The sequence below is a fragment of the Moesziomyces antarcticus genome, assembly GCF_000747765.1.
Source record: "Moesziomyces antarcticus DNA, scaffold: scaffold_v10014, strain JCM 10317, whole genome shotgun sequence".
NCBI classification, from domain to species: domain Eukaryota; kingdom Fungi; phylum Basidiomycota; class Ustilaginomycetes; order Ustilaginales; family Ustilaginaceae; genus Moesziomyces; species Moesziomyces antarcticus.
Genome location: NW_014638996.1, coordinates 47,454 through 60,500, shown reverse-complemented (window position 1 = coordinate 60,500; position 13,047 = coordinate 47,454). Strand labels below are relative to the sequence as shown.

General features: G+C 63.2%; 5 protein-coding genes across 5 annotated transcripts; 4 read left to right on the top strand and 1 right to left on the bottom strand.

Moving 5' to 3' along the window:
* Positions 1 to 23: 23 nt before the first annotated feature.
* PAN0_014d4840 (uncharacterized protein) lies at positions 24 to 4,406 on the top strand (the record flags this gene model as incomplete). Its single annotated transcript, XM_014799546.1, has 2 exons — positions 24 to 133; positions 290 to 4,406. 2 exons carry the CDS (start codon positions 24 to 26, stop codon positions 4,404 to 4,406), a joined length of 4,227 nt encoding a protein of 1,408 aa, XP_014655032.1.
* Positions 4,407 to 4,537: 131 nt separating this feature from the next.
* Positions 4,538 to 5,374, bottom strand: PAN0_014c4839 (alveolar soft part sarcoma chromosome candidate 1-like; the record flags this gene model as incomplete). The annotated part of the gene is made up of 3 exons (XM_014799545.1): positions 4,538 to 4,545; positions 4,625 to 4,771; positions 4,843 to 5,374. 3 exons carry the CDS (start codon positions 5,372 to 5,374, stop codon positions 4,538 to 4,540), a joined length of 687 nt encoding a protein of 228 aa, XP_014655031.1.
* A 363-nt stretch (positions 5,375 to 5,737) lies between these two features.
* Positions 5,738 to 6,985, top strand: PAN0_014d4838 (GNAT family; the record flags this gene model as incomplete). Its single annotated transcript, XM_014799544.1, has 1 exon — positions 5,738 to 6,985. The coding sequence occupies one exon, from the start codon at positions 5,738 to 5,740 to the stop codon at positions 6,983 to 6,985; it is 1,248 nt and encodes a 415-aa protein (XP_014655030.1).
* Positions 6,986 to 7,198: 213 nt separating this feature from the next.
* Positions 7,199 to 10,027, top strand: PAN0_014d4837 (uncharacterized protein; the record flags this gene model as incomplete). The annotated part of the gene is made up of 1 exon (XM_014799543.1): positions 7,199 to 10,027. The coding sequence occupies one exon, from the start codon at positions 7,199 to 7,201 to the stop codon at positions 10,025 to 10,027; it is 2,829 nt and encodes a 942-aa protein (XP_014655029.1).
* Positions 10,028 to 10,422: 395 nt separating this feature from the next.
* On the top strand, positions 10,423 to 13,002 carry PAN0_014d4836 (pectin lyase F-2; the record flags this gene model as incomplete). The annotated part of the gene is made up of 1 exon (XM_014799542.1): positions 10,423 to 13,002. The coding sequence occupies one exon, from the start codon at positions 10,423 to 10,425 to the stop codon at positions 13,000 to 13,002; it is 2,580 nt and encodes an 859-aa protein (XP_014655028.1).
* Positions 13,003 to 13,047: the final 45 nt, after the last annotated feature.

Genomic DNA, 13,047 nt, shown 5'->3' with positions numbered 1-13,047 from the left:
GGCACGCCTCCGACCATGCACGGATGCGCGGCGGCGGCTTCCGCGGATCGGAACCTGCACCGACTCGCATCGCTGCTTTCACACACAGCCGAGATGCCGCCCAACTCCACATGCACGCCTTCACCTCCGCCCCGTCTTCCGGAATCCTCTTTTTGGATTCCCATCCATCGATAAAGCAGCGCCTTAACACGTTGCAAACGCGCTTTGGCGGCCAGATGCACACAGGCGATGCAAGTGCTTTCCGCCCGGGCAGTCAGCATGCAGAGTTGTAAATAATTTATTAATAAAGGCTCGGCAAAAACAAGGCGGCCATTCCGTGCCAAGCTCGACAGGCCGGATCCAACGACGACCACCACCACCACTGCGCACCACTGCGACTGCATCTGCCACCGACCTCGGACGGCTGCCGATGGTGCATCATCGCTCGTGCTGACCGGCGTGGAGAGAGAGCGACGATGACCAACACCACCACCGAGTCCGCGTCCGCGTCCGCTTCGGCGCATCCGTCGCCATCCTCGACGGCTGACGCTCCTGCTGCATCTGCTGCTGCACCCCACATCGCAGTGAGCGACGCCAACCAGGCCGAAAAGCAACACCACGCCGACGCGATCAACGACAATGCCCACAACGCAAAACGCAGTACCCTCGCACGACACTGGAAGCCGTTCGCGCGTCGCGTCGGCCTCGATCCGTTGCCATCGTATGTGGCCTGGGTGGCGCCATGCTTGACGTGGCCCAAACTCAAGCCCGTCATCCGCTCGGCGCTGTTGGCGTGGATATGCCTGCTGATCTTCCTCATCTCGCCGTCGGAGCGCGCGCTCGGGAGTGCGTCGTTCCTCGTGCTCGTCGCGTGCGCCATCCAGCCCGCCGAGGTGCCGCTGGCGGCGGTGGTGGAACGCGAGTTCTTCACGCTCCTCTTCGTATGCATCGCCTGGGCGTGGTCGAACATCGGGATCGCCATCGCCCACGCCGCACGCACCACCCAGCTGCCGCCGACGCAGACGAGCATCCAGCGCGTGCTGGCGGGCGACTACATCGAGGCACGCTCGAGCATCGTCTGCGCCGTCTTCCTCTCCATCGGCTCCGCCGTCGTGCTCTACATCAAGGTCCGCTTCGGCCCCAGCCCTTTCCTCTTTGCCACGGTGCTCAGCTGCATCCTCATGAACATCTGCTTGACCTACGCACCGCTCTATCCGTACGCCTTCTACTCGCTCGGCCAGGCCGTCGTCGTGCCGCTCGCCGTCAAGGCCGCGGTGAACATCGTCCTTTCGGTCATCTTCTTCCCCAAGTCCGTCAACTCGCAGTTCGTAGAGCGGCTCATCGCCGTACTCGACCCCATCGCCGCCGCGTGTGGCGACCAGGTCAAGCTGCTCCAAACCTCGCCGCTCGACACGGCTGCGCCTGCGGACAAGGATCCGAAGGAAGGCTTCGATTTCGACTTGGTCGCCCGCAAGCTCGCCGCGGCAGAGGGTGGGCTCATGCCGCTGTCGCTGTCGTCGCGGCTGCTGACGCGCGAGGTGTCGTTCGGACTCGCGAATGGCGACGACCTGCGCGAGTTTGAGCGACTAACGCGCTCCCTTGTGGCTCCTGCCGACGGATGGGCGTACTACTACTCGTCGATCAAGGCGGACATCCAGTCGGCGCACTTTCCCAAGACACCCGTGCCCTCGCGGCTCGCAACGCCTGCCATCACGCCCGCCATCACGCCACGCACCTCGCTCGACCACGCGCGCAACACGTCCGACTCGGGCCACCATGCCACGGCGCATCATGTGCAGCTCCATCCTCCGTCGCGCCCGCACTCGCCCGGTCCCGCACCGGCGCAGCACCACCCCGACACGCCGCATGTGCTGCTGCCCGCTTCGGCCTCGGGCACCTCGACGCCGCACCGCGAGTCGCCGCTGCACGCACAGCTGTTCCCGCACGACTCGACCGCCGACTCGGCCAGCGCCAGCGCCACCGCGTTCCGCCAGCTCGACGAGCATCCGTCCGTGCAGCCGGGCAACGAGCTGAGCTCGTCGCGCTTCCGCAAGATGGCGCGCTCCATCGCCTCGGCCTCGCGCAGCTCCTCGCCGCGCCGCTGGATCCACCACGGCCACCACAGCTCCGCCGACGCGCGCGATCACTCCACCCCGCACCATCACGCGTGGGAGCGCTCCAGCCACATGCTGCACAACTTTGTGCACAGACGAGACCCGGCGCCCGTCGCCATCTGGGAGTCCATCCGCTTTGGCAATCTCGAGACGTACCTGCACACGGCGGCGGCGAATCACGTCACCGAGATGTTTGCGCGCCTGATCCGCGAGACGTCGAGCGAGCTGCTCGCCACGGATGCTGCTGCGATTCGGCACATCATCGCGTGGTTGGCGCACCTCAATTCGCACCGCTACGCCTTTTTGCGCGATCGGCTCATGCTATCCGCCTCTCAGCGTGCCGAGAAGGGACGGCAGCAGGCCGAAGCCACACGCACGGTGATCGCTTCCGTCGAGAGCGCACTGTCGGACTTCCGCACCTCGAAGCGGCTCGCGGTGCTCGAGCCGTACAAAGCCGCCTTGCGGGCGCACGATGCGTCGGGGGGCAACGACGATCTTGCTGCCGAGCTGGACCTGCGCACGGGACCGGGCGAGATCGGCAAGATCCACCACCGCTACCTCTACCAGGCGTGGCTGCACCAATTCCACACGATCAACTTCACCGAGCGTTTGCTCACGCTGCTGCGCGACGTGGAGCACGTGCAGTCCGAGCGAACGGCGGCGCGCGTGTGGTTCCCGCACTGGCCGCGCATCTTTTCCGCCGACGTGTGGCGCAATGCGTCGGGGGATGCGCACGACGACGACGAGCCGAGTACCGACCCGGAGCATATTCCGGACATCAGCTCCGATACGCCGCTCGCCTCGCGCCAGCGCAGCCGCAGCACCAACACCGCCGTCGACGGGCACGTCCCTCCCAAGACCGCACACGCGCACGCCCACGCGCACTTTGGCGGCACCGAAACAGACACTGCCACCGCCGCCGAGCCGATTGTCGATCTGGGCTCGACGCGGCGTCGCGACCCGGACGCACTCGACCCAGAGGGGCTGCTCCAGGTGGTGGGTCACACGATCTACACCTGGATTCGGCGTCCCTTCCGCGGCAACGCGCTGTTCGGCATCAAGGCGGCGGTGCTGATCGCGCTCGTCTCGCTGCCGGCGTACATCAAGTCGTCGGCGCCGTGGTGCTACTCGAACCGCGCGATCTGGGCCATCTTCATGGCGCAGTTGACGCTCGCGCGCTTTCGCGGCGAGACGGCGTTTGCGCTGCTCTCGCGCATCCTCGCCACCGTCATTGGTGCCGTATGGGCGCTCGTCATCTGGTACATCTCCACGGGCTCTGGTCGCGGTAATGCGTACGGGTTGGGCGCCACGTGCGCGGTGGCGTTTCCGCTGCTGTTCCTGTACAGGATCTACTATCCCGGTCCGCCCATTACGCCGATTATCGCGAGCGTTACCACGGTGCTCATTGTGGGGTACAGCTGGAAGGACGTGACGAATCCGACGCCGGGGTCGCCCGGGTATGGGTGGAGCACGGCGTGGCGCAGGTTGGTGGCGGTGATCGTGGGTGTGTCGGCGGCGTACATTTTCAGCTACCTGCCGCCTTCGTCGACGCTGCGCGAGTACCAACGCCTCTCGCATGCCGCTACGATCGCCGAGCTCGGCAAGATCTACTGTGCCGTCGTCGGCATTGCCAGTCACGGCCACCACGACCACCCCTCTCGCAAGATCGAGGGCGGGTCGCTGGCCGAGGTGGAGGCGTCGGAGCTGGTGCGCAAACGCATCATCGGTGTGCGCGCCAAGCTGCGCCGGCTGTCGATGATCTCGGTCAACGTCTCGTACGAATTCTCGCTCCGCGGACGATGGCCTTCGTCGCGATATGCAGCGCTCTTCTCGGTGCAGATGGAGATCTCTAAACTGCTCTCGCACTGCATCGCCGTTCTGGAGCGTCTCGGCCCGGCGTACTCGATCGCACTACTGCGCCGGACTCGGTTTCTCGATCCTCGCTTCCTCGGCGACGTGTTGAGCGTGATCAGCATGTGCTCGACCGCACTCAAGACCGCCGAGCCGTTACCGCAAGTGACACCGTGCCCGCTCGTGGACCGGTTCATGGACACCCCGCACGGCTTCAACGCCTACCTCCCCGACGACCCGCACACCACCGCCGATCCGCTGCTCGCCGAACTGCCAACCAAGATCACGCTGCAGACGCTCGAGGACGCCGAGTACATGACCTTCGCCGTCGGGGTGGCGACGCTGTTCGGATTGGTGGTGCGAATCGACCGCCTGTGCGTGGCGGTCAAACAGCTGGTGGGCGAGAGCTACGCGGTGCCCGTCGATGTCCATCGCATGCTCAGCACGCGCAAGACCCAGTAATCCCCCGCTTTGGAATCAAGCAAATGCTTTAATACGTTTGAGGGATTGCATTGCGCCGCTGCTAGTCGAGAACCATATCGTGTGCACCTGCTGGCGTGAGACGCTGCCGCTTGTTGCATTCCCACGCCTCGTCACTTCTCTGTACCGCAGACGAAGCGCAATCGTCAGTTGCGACCGTCACTGCCTTGATTCCGAGAGTGACAAGCGGCAAGACTTACTGACAATGTTCTTTAGCCACTTGGGTAGAGGTTTCTGCTTCTCCTCTGGTGCCGACGCTGGTGCTGTGGGAGGTTGCACGTTGGTGGCCGGAAGATCTTGCGCCTGCGAGCTGAGATCTTGCCGAATCGGCGCCGGGTACGCATTGGCTGCCTCGCCCAAAATCGCACCATCAGTTGTCTTTCCTCCATATCGCTCGCGGGTGGCGGCTTGGACTTACAATTCATCTGGGGATCGTCCCATCGTAAGCTAACAACCGCGCTCGGGATCAACCCCAGCTGCCTAAGCGTCTTGGCATTCACCTTTGCATCCGTTCTCCTATACTCGACCTTCGGCGGGGCGGTATAAATCACCACCCCCTTTCCCTTCACCGTTGGATCGAGCACCGACTCCAAAAACTCGTACACCTTGTTGATCGTATCCGCCTCACTGAAGGACCCCTCGACCATGGTGCGGTCCGAAAACCGGATGCGGATCTTGACGTGGTCCCAATGTCGATTCTTTGACGAGTTGAGGCCGAGCCTCTGTTCCTCCTTCTCGCGCAGGGCGCGCGTGAGCAGCGGCGCATCTGGACCGTGCCGCCCGAGCAGTGTAGATTTGAATGCCGCCTTGAGCTCCTCGGGCGTGGGCTTGAGGTCGTCATCGGCCGGGGGCGGCAGAGTTGGTGACGAGGAGGATGGCGCACGGTAGACTCGAACCGCTTCGGAGGCAGACGGGGTGGAGCCCGATGCTTGCGGGTGTGGTGAAGACATGGTTGCATGCAGAGGTGATGAGCGCGATGATGGGAGAGAGAGTGGGCTGGTGGTTGGCGGTGTTGCACTTTCAAGAGGTGGAGCAACTCAGCCCAAAGTGCAACCCGCACTTCCGACGCGTCAGCCCGGCCCCAACCCAACCCAACCGAACCCAACGCTTTCGAGGGTGGAGCGACACTTTTGCATTGTTAGACCGAGTAAAAGTTGGGATTTGGAAAAAAAGGGTCCGAGCGGCCGAGGATCTTCTCGACGCGATGGATTTGGATAGCCGACGACTGAGCCCGTTGTGACTCGAGCCTCTCTTCTTCCATCTCCCCCTCCCTCACCTCGCTAGAGAATAGAACCAAGACCCGGATCGACACGATGAGCGCACGCAAGCATACTCTGGACGGATACGCGCTCGTGCCCGCCAACGAGGCGCAGGATCTGATCGCCACGCAGCGCGAGTGGGTGGAGTGGGGCCATCCTCTGCTTACGCAGCACCAATTCATCACGCGCGAAAAGGACGTGCTGGGCACCTCGGACTTTTCGGTCACACGTCGACGACGCTGGGTCCTCGTTCCGGCCGACGACACGCACACGCTCGACTTTCTCGCCGGCTGCGAGACCTACCGCCGTCCGATCCTGGTGCGCCGAGGCGCCGGCGAGGTGCAGCGCGCTCTGGCCTACTCGGTCTGCTCGGTATTCGTACCCGAGGACAAACGCCGCCACGGCTACGCAGCCAAGATGATGACGCTGCTGCAGCACCACCTCAACCCAGCAGGGTGTGTGCCTCCACCCCTCGACCAGGCAAGCATCCAAGACAGCGGCTCCGTAGTCGTGCCGCTGGACGACCCCTCTTTGGAGCTGAGTGACGACGGCGCGTACGGAGGCAATGCAACCTGCTCGTTCCTGTACAGCGACATTGGCGAGTACTACTCCAAGTTCGCCTGGACCGTCGTAGGCAATCGCCACGTCCAATGGAAACCCTCCACTTCCAGCGCCGACCTACCGGCGGATGCACGCTGGCTTACAGCCGACGAGCTCAACACCATCGGCCGTATCGACCGCTCCCACCTCCTTTCCACCCTCCAGACCTCTTCGTCCCCTGCACTTCGATTCTGCCTCGACGATCCCGAGGCCACGTCGTGGCGGTGGCTTATCCGCCGCACCAATTTCTACGCCACCACGCTGCTGCCCTCCTCCGCACCAAAGCCGTCTTACTTTGGCCTACTGCTCCCGGGCTCATCGCAGACAGACGCCTCGTACGCCGTATGGATGTTCGACTTTATCGAGCGCAAGGTGGCCATCCTCCGACTGCGCTTCACCTCCGCCTCGACATTCAAGATGCTGGTGGGTGCAGTGCGCGCGCAGGCCGCCGAATTCGGCATGCAAAAGTGTCTCGCCTGGAACGTCGATCTTGCCAGCCTCGGCGTCGAACTTAGCCAAGAGGACGAGCAGAGGCTCAAGCAGGGCGAGGCGGTGGATAGGCACCAACACGCGCTGGCCCAAGGCGAGCTGGTCGAGAGACACGGCAAGAGCGCCAGCCTGCCCGCACTCGCGTGGTACGCAGACATGGCCGAGGGCGAACAGGTAGAGTGGGTGTGCAACGAGTACGGCTGGTGGTGCTAGACTGGCGCTAGACTGCAATCTATCGATCCATCGTACAGTGTGCTGTGCTGTGCTGCGCTGAATGGACCCTGCAGGGATCGAGGGGATGAAGGGATCAAGGGCGCGTGATTTTCCGATTGGACGCGTTTTTGGTGTTGATGTGTTGGTCTGGTGCGCATTTGGCTTTGCTTGACTTCACTCCACCACCTCCATCCCCGCTGCCACCGCAAAACCATGTCGAACCAAACAGCGGCGGCGACTCCAACGTCGCCCAGTCGCAAACAACAACAACAACAACAACAGCAACAGCCAGGCTCGACTCGCGGAGGTCTAGCAGCCATCGCAGGCATTGCTTCACCCAAGTTCTCCTTCCGATCCGCACTGGTGCAGCACAAATCCAAGCTCACCAAGGCCGGTCCCGCCACAACGCACGATGCGGAGGCCAAACCTGCGCGCGGTGTCGCGAGCAGCATCCCTTCGCTCAGTCGAGGTCGGTTCAACTCCACCGATGCTCCGTCCACATCCACGCTGCCCAGACCCAAACCGGCAGCCACTAGCCCGGCCGCATGCAGACCCGCGTCGTCGCTCGGAAAGCGCGGCGTCGACGATTCCAGCTCCATCACCGACTTTGGCGTTTACAAAGCCTCCACCACTAGCACACGCCTCGCATCCACCAAATCCAACACCCCCTCCGACTCGGCTGCAAAGACCGCCAAGCTCCGTGGTCCGCCCTCGGCTCGAACCCAGTGGGCACCTCCAGCACCCAAGACACTGCCCTCGCCGTCTTCGTCCAAGGCTCCACGCAAGATCGCTCGTGCCGACGGCATTGCTGAAGTGCACGCAGGCACTCATGCCGCGGGCGCCATCCCACGCAGTCGCACCATGAGTGCGGCGTCTCGCACCATCGCCGCGCCGCAATCGCAGTCGCAGCTACACCGGCCGAAGATCGGAACGCTGCCCAAGCCCAAAGCCAAGCCAGCACCCGTGCGGACGATTCTGGACGAGCGCTACGAAAGCTCTGCATCCGACACGGACGAAGACGCACAAAGCGACTGGGATCAGCTCGACGGTCCCGATGTCTCGAGGATCCGCACCAAGCGCAGCATGCAGCCTCGCCTCTCGGATGGCGCCAGTGGGTCCATCTCCACCACTCGGACTCAGACGCTCGGCGGATCGCGTATCCCCAGCATCGGTTCATCAAATCGCACGCTCCCTCGTCCACACAGGCGCTCCTCGAGCAACAGTCTGCTCGGCAAGACCCCCACCGACGAGAAGGAAAACGCCTCAATCCCGGCGCCATCCCATTCGAAACGTCATAGCATCAGCACGTCCATCGAGGCTGCGCCCGCTCGCGCTCGTACCAGTCTGCCACTCTCTCCGGCGGACAACACGCCGAGCCCGTCCAAATCGGCGTCGCTCTCGGCACTCCGGTCGCGCGGACTCCAGCCAGGGCCCGTGCAATCCCTCCGACCCGCGCCTCGGCACGACCTCGGCATCAAGAACTCCATCATCCAGGCCAACCCCGTCCATCCGTCCATCGCGGCTCTTCACGCCCAGACGGCGCCGCATCAGCCCATCAGCACACCCGAGGCGCTCGTCAAGGCCAAGAAACGCCTCAGCGGCGCGCTTTTCTCGTCGTCCTCGTCGTCGTTGACGCTCAACACCATCGCGTCTACCTCGCCATCCGAACGCGCGGGCATGGCACATTCACCCTCGCTCTCCAAGCTCCCCCAGGCGCACAAGAAGCCGGTCAAAGCGCAGACCGTGTCGGCGGCAGTGGTGACGCCGTCGCGCTCGAAGCAAAGTGGCATGCCGCGCTCGGCGTCTCGCTCGCCCATCAAGTCGTCGCTGCTCCTCTTTCCCTCTGTCCCCGAGCCCGACGCTGGGCCGAGCAGCGACGAGCACTGCACAACATCACCGAGCAAGCAAGTCGTCACGGACAACGCGACGAGCGAGATCGACGCGCACCTGCTGGCGAGCTTGCGCGTCGTGGCGCACAAGGCGAATCTGCAGCTGAGCGATCTGCTCGATGCCGACTCGCAGAGGTACACGCGCGAGGCGTCCGAGGAGCTCGAGGCGCTGGCGGGCGATGTGTCGGTGGACCTCATGGCGCTGGATCTGGCCGCCTCGCCCTCGTCCGATGCTTCGATGCTGCGCTCGCCTCTCATCGCCCACACGCCACCGGCAGTACCGGCACAGCCGCAGCCCGACATTCCGACTCCCTCGTGGGAACCCGCACCCGCGGTGGACGCGGCTCCGGAACTCGAAGGTGAGGAGACAGACACGTCGCTCGCCTCGCCGTCGGTGCGAGCTGCAGCGCGTCTTCCACTTTCAACCCCCGGCGCTGGCGACTGCGTTCCTGAAACGCCCGTGCGGCCACGCTTGCTTTCCGCTTCAAACGCCTCTCCACCGCTTGCATCGCCGAGCAAGGCCTGTCCGCCGTCGGCGTCCATGTCGGCGCGCTCGCGCACGCGCCTCAAAAAAGCGCTGCGCGAGTCGCTTGGGCTGGAAGCCCACTATGCCGCGCTTAATCTCGCTGCCCCCTCAACCGCGGCGCCGCTTCATCCAAGCGCCTCGCGCAACGCCGAACGGGTTGCCGGACGCAGCAACCAAGGCGTTGGTGCGCTGCTCACCGACTCGGACCTGGACGACATTGTGAGTGCGGTGGCACGCATCGATCTGCACCACGCTCAAGCCGACACACATGAAGTGCGCCCTGCAGTCGAAGTGGGGGAGATGGGGGAGGTGGCGGAGCTGCGTGCGGCCCAGACCGCCTTAACAACACAGCTAGCCCTCGCCGAGTCGCGCGAGTCGTCGCTGGCGGTGCAACTGGCTGAGCAGGCGATGGCAGCGACACGCATGCTGCGCGAGCACGAGCGGCTGCAATCCGAGCTTGCCGCTCTCCGCGCCAGGGCTGCAGGGATGGAGTGGGCGCAAGCCCAGACTGCCTGGTCGCGCGCGCGCGTCGAAGCACTCACCGAGCTGCAAGACGCCAAAGTAGAAGCCGACACCATCATGCTCCTCCAGGCGCATCTCGGCATTTGCCACCTTCTCGCCACCTAGTCCCAGCTCCCAACGATAGCCGCAGGTGCGGCCAGGTTTTGCAAATGAAGTCCAGTTGCATCAGGCACGACCGAGGCGTTGGCAAACCCACCGCCGTGCTGCGCGGGGGGGCGTGTGAACAAGGTGAGATCAAGTTTGTCGTGCACTTCCGACGAACGCCTTCATCAACCCACATGGTCTTTTTCCCCTCCCCCCTTCTGCCTCTCGACACGGCTGTTGCTTTTTTTGCTTCGTCTATAAAGAGCCCCACTGTTTGCCAGACGTACACACGTTTGCTTGTGCATCTATTCTCTGTGAGAATCCCTTCGTATCGCTCTGGTAGCGATCTCTCCTTTTGCCTCATACACTCTCTTTTTACATTCGCTCTTTTCTCCGCCTTTCTCCCTGCTTTCATCATGCGAGCTGGACTAGGGTACGGGCTTGTGCTCGGGCTTCTGGCATGCGTCTCGAGCGTCTTTGCACTGGAGACCGTCACGCTCGACCTGACCAAGACGCATCCAGTGGATATCGACACTCTGCTTCCGCGATACTACAAACCTGCCACCGACGAAATCTGCTTCAACAACGGTCTGCGATCCTCGTTCTGCCACGTTGACGATGGCACCCTCGTCAACCTCACCTCTACCCAGCGACACCATCTCCGCAAGACCCTTCGCCACCACGGCATTGCCTCGGCCGTCAACACCATGCGATCCTATGCCCGACTTGCATCCGGTGATCTCAAAGCCCCCGTATCGACGGACGAAATCGTCTGCTTCAGTGCCTACCTCAACAGCCGCGCCTTTAGCACCAATGCCACCAACACCGTGTTGAACGAGCTCTATGTGCGACACATTGTAGTCTCGCACAACGCGCACGCGTGGAAGATCATCTCGCCCACCGGATGTTCTGAAGACGTCCAACGTCCGGTCGGTGCGCCTCTCGAACAGCGCCCCATGCACGGTGCGTTTGGAGACATGACGGTCTGGCATCCCGTGATGCAGAACCACAACAGCGATCCCTGGGCCGCTTTCAGGGCTGGTACGGACGGAATCGTGAAGCGCTCGCTAAGCGGTGCGCATCTCAAGCATAGACACGCGCGTCGTGGGAATAAGGATAAGCCGCAAGGATATGGTGCGCCGCCTGGATTCCCTGGGTTCCCTGGATTCCCTGGCTTTCCGCAGCAGGGTGTGCCGGGTATGCCTGGGTTCCCGTCCCAGGGTGCTCCGAGTGCCCCTGGTGCCCCGCCTCAAGGTGCCCCTGGTGTTCCGGGTGCTCCGGGTGCTCCGGGTGCTCAGGGCGCCAAGGGCGGCAAGGGTGACAAGGGCGCTCAAGGTGTTCAAGGCGCTCAGGGTGCAGGAGCTGACGCTGCTTCTGGTTCTGGATCTGGCACTGGTGCTAGTGGTGACGTTAATGCCGTTGCTGGATCCGACGCTGGAGCTGACGTCGACACTGGCGCTGGAATCCGCGCTGGAGCCGGAGCGAGCGCCACCTCTGCGCAGGCACGCAGCGCCAGCTCATCCGCGATCACCTCCAAGCCGCACGGCTTTGCCTCCTCGGTCACCGGCGGCGGAAACGCCACCCCGATCATCCCGAAAGACATCCACGAGCTCGAGCGTCTTCTGGCCGACGCCCAACCGCGCGTGATCCACCTGGACAAGACCTACGACTACCGGGGCAGTATGGGCGTCTGCACCAACTGCAAAGGCTGCATCCCGGACTCGTACCCCAAGTGCCCGAGCAAAGGCCAGCTCGCCATCGACAACGGCCAAGGTTGGTGTGCAGGCAAACCGCCTCACGCCGTGACCTACGACAAGGCCGGTCTCAACCCGCTCAAGGTCGGCAGCAACAAGTCGATTGTGGGCTTGTCTGCCAATGCGGGCATTCGTGGTCGAGGGTTGCTGGTGGCGCACGCGAAGAACATCATCATCCACAACATCCGCATCGACCAGATCAACGCCCAGTTCATCTGGGGCGGCGACGCCATCGACCTCCGCGATACCGACTTGATATGGATCGACAAGGTCACCTTCTCCCTCGTCGGGCGACAATTCATCGTCACCGACTACGTGGGAGCTGGCCGCGTAACCATCTCCAACTGTCTCTTCGACGGTCAGACCAAGTGGTCTGCCACGTGCGATGATTCGCACTACTGGACCGTTCTCGGGTACGGCAAAACAGACAAGGTGACCTTCTCCGGCAACATGATGCACCACTGTTCTGGCCGATCTCCCCGCCTTGCCAACCCCGAAGACAAAGCGGGCGACTCGGTGTGGCACGTAGTCAACAACCTCTTCGACTACAACACCGGCCACTCGTTCGACATTGGTCCTGGAGTATCGGTGCTGATCGAAGGCAACGTGTTCAACGACGTTGCGCAGACGAGCCTGCACGAGAGCAACCCGGGCCGCGCATTTGCGCCGAGTGACACCTCGATCGGCGCACAGTGCGATCGTGTGCTCGGACGCAACTGCCAGCCCAACGCATACACCAACGCCAAGCCCATCCCTAGCACCACGGGGCTCGGTGAGGTGCTCAAGGACATTGCGCTCGAAACCCTCACTGCCGCCATGCCTCCGGGTGACGTGCTGACGCTCGTGCAGAAGAACGCCGGAAGCGGGAATGGCAGCGCAGCCAATCTGGCCAGTAGGTCCAACGATGCTGTTGGTGCGGCGTCGAACGACGAAGGTTCAAAGCCGGAGGGCTACGGCGATGCCCCAGCCCAGCCTGACTCCCAGCAAGCCAACGCCGGCACCCCCGCCAACGCGGCCGATCCTAACGCTGCAAAGGCCAAGTCCCAGCAAGACAAGAACAAGCAGGACAAGAAGAAGAAGGATGCCGACAAGAAGAAGCACGACCAGCAGGCCAAGCAGCAGGCCGAACAGCAGAAGAAGCAGCAGCAGCAGCAGCAGAAGAAGAAGCAGCAGGAGCAGCAGAAGAAAGCCGCAGAGGCTGCTGCTCGTAAGCAAGCCCAGGGCCAACCGCAAGGCTACTAGAGCACCGTTCGACTGTATTCTCCGCACCTCACTGTCTTCTTTCCC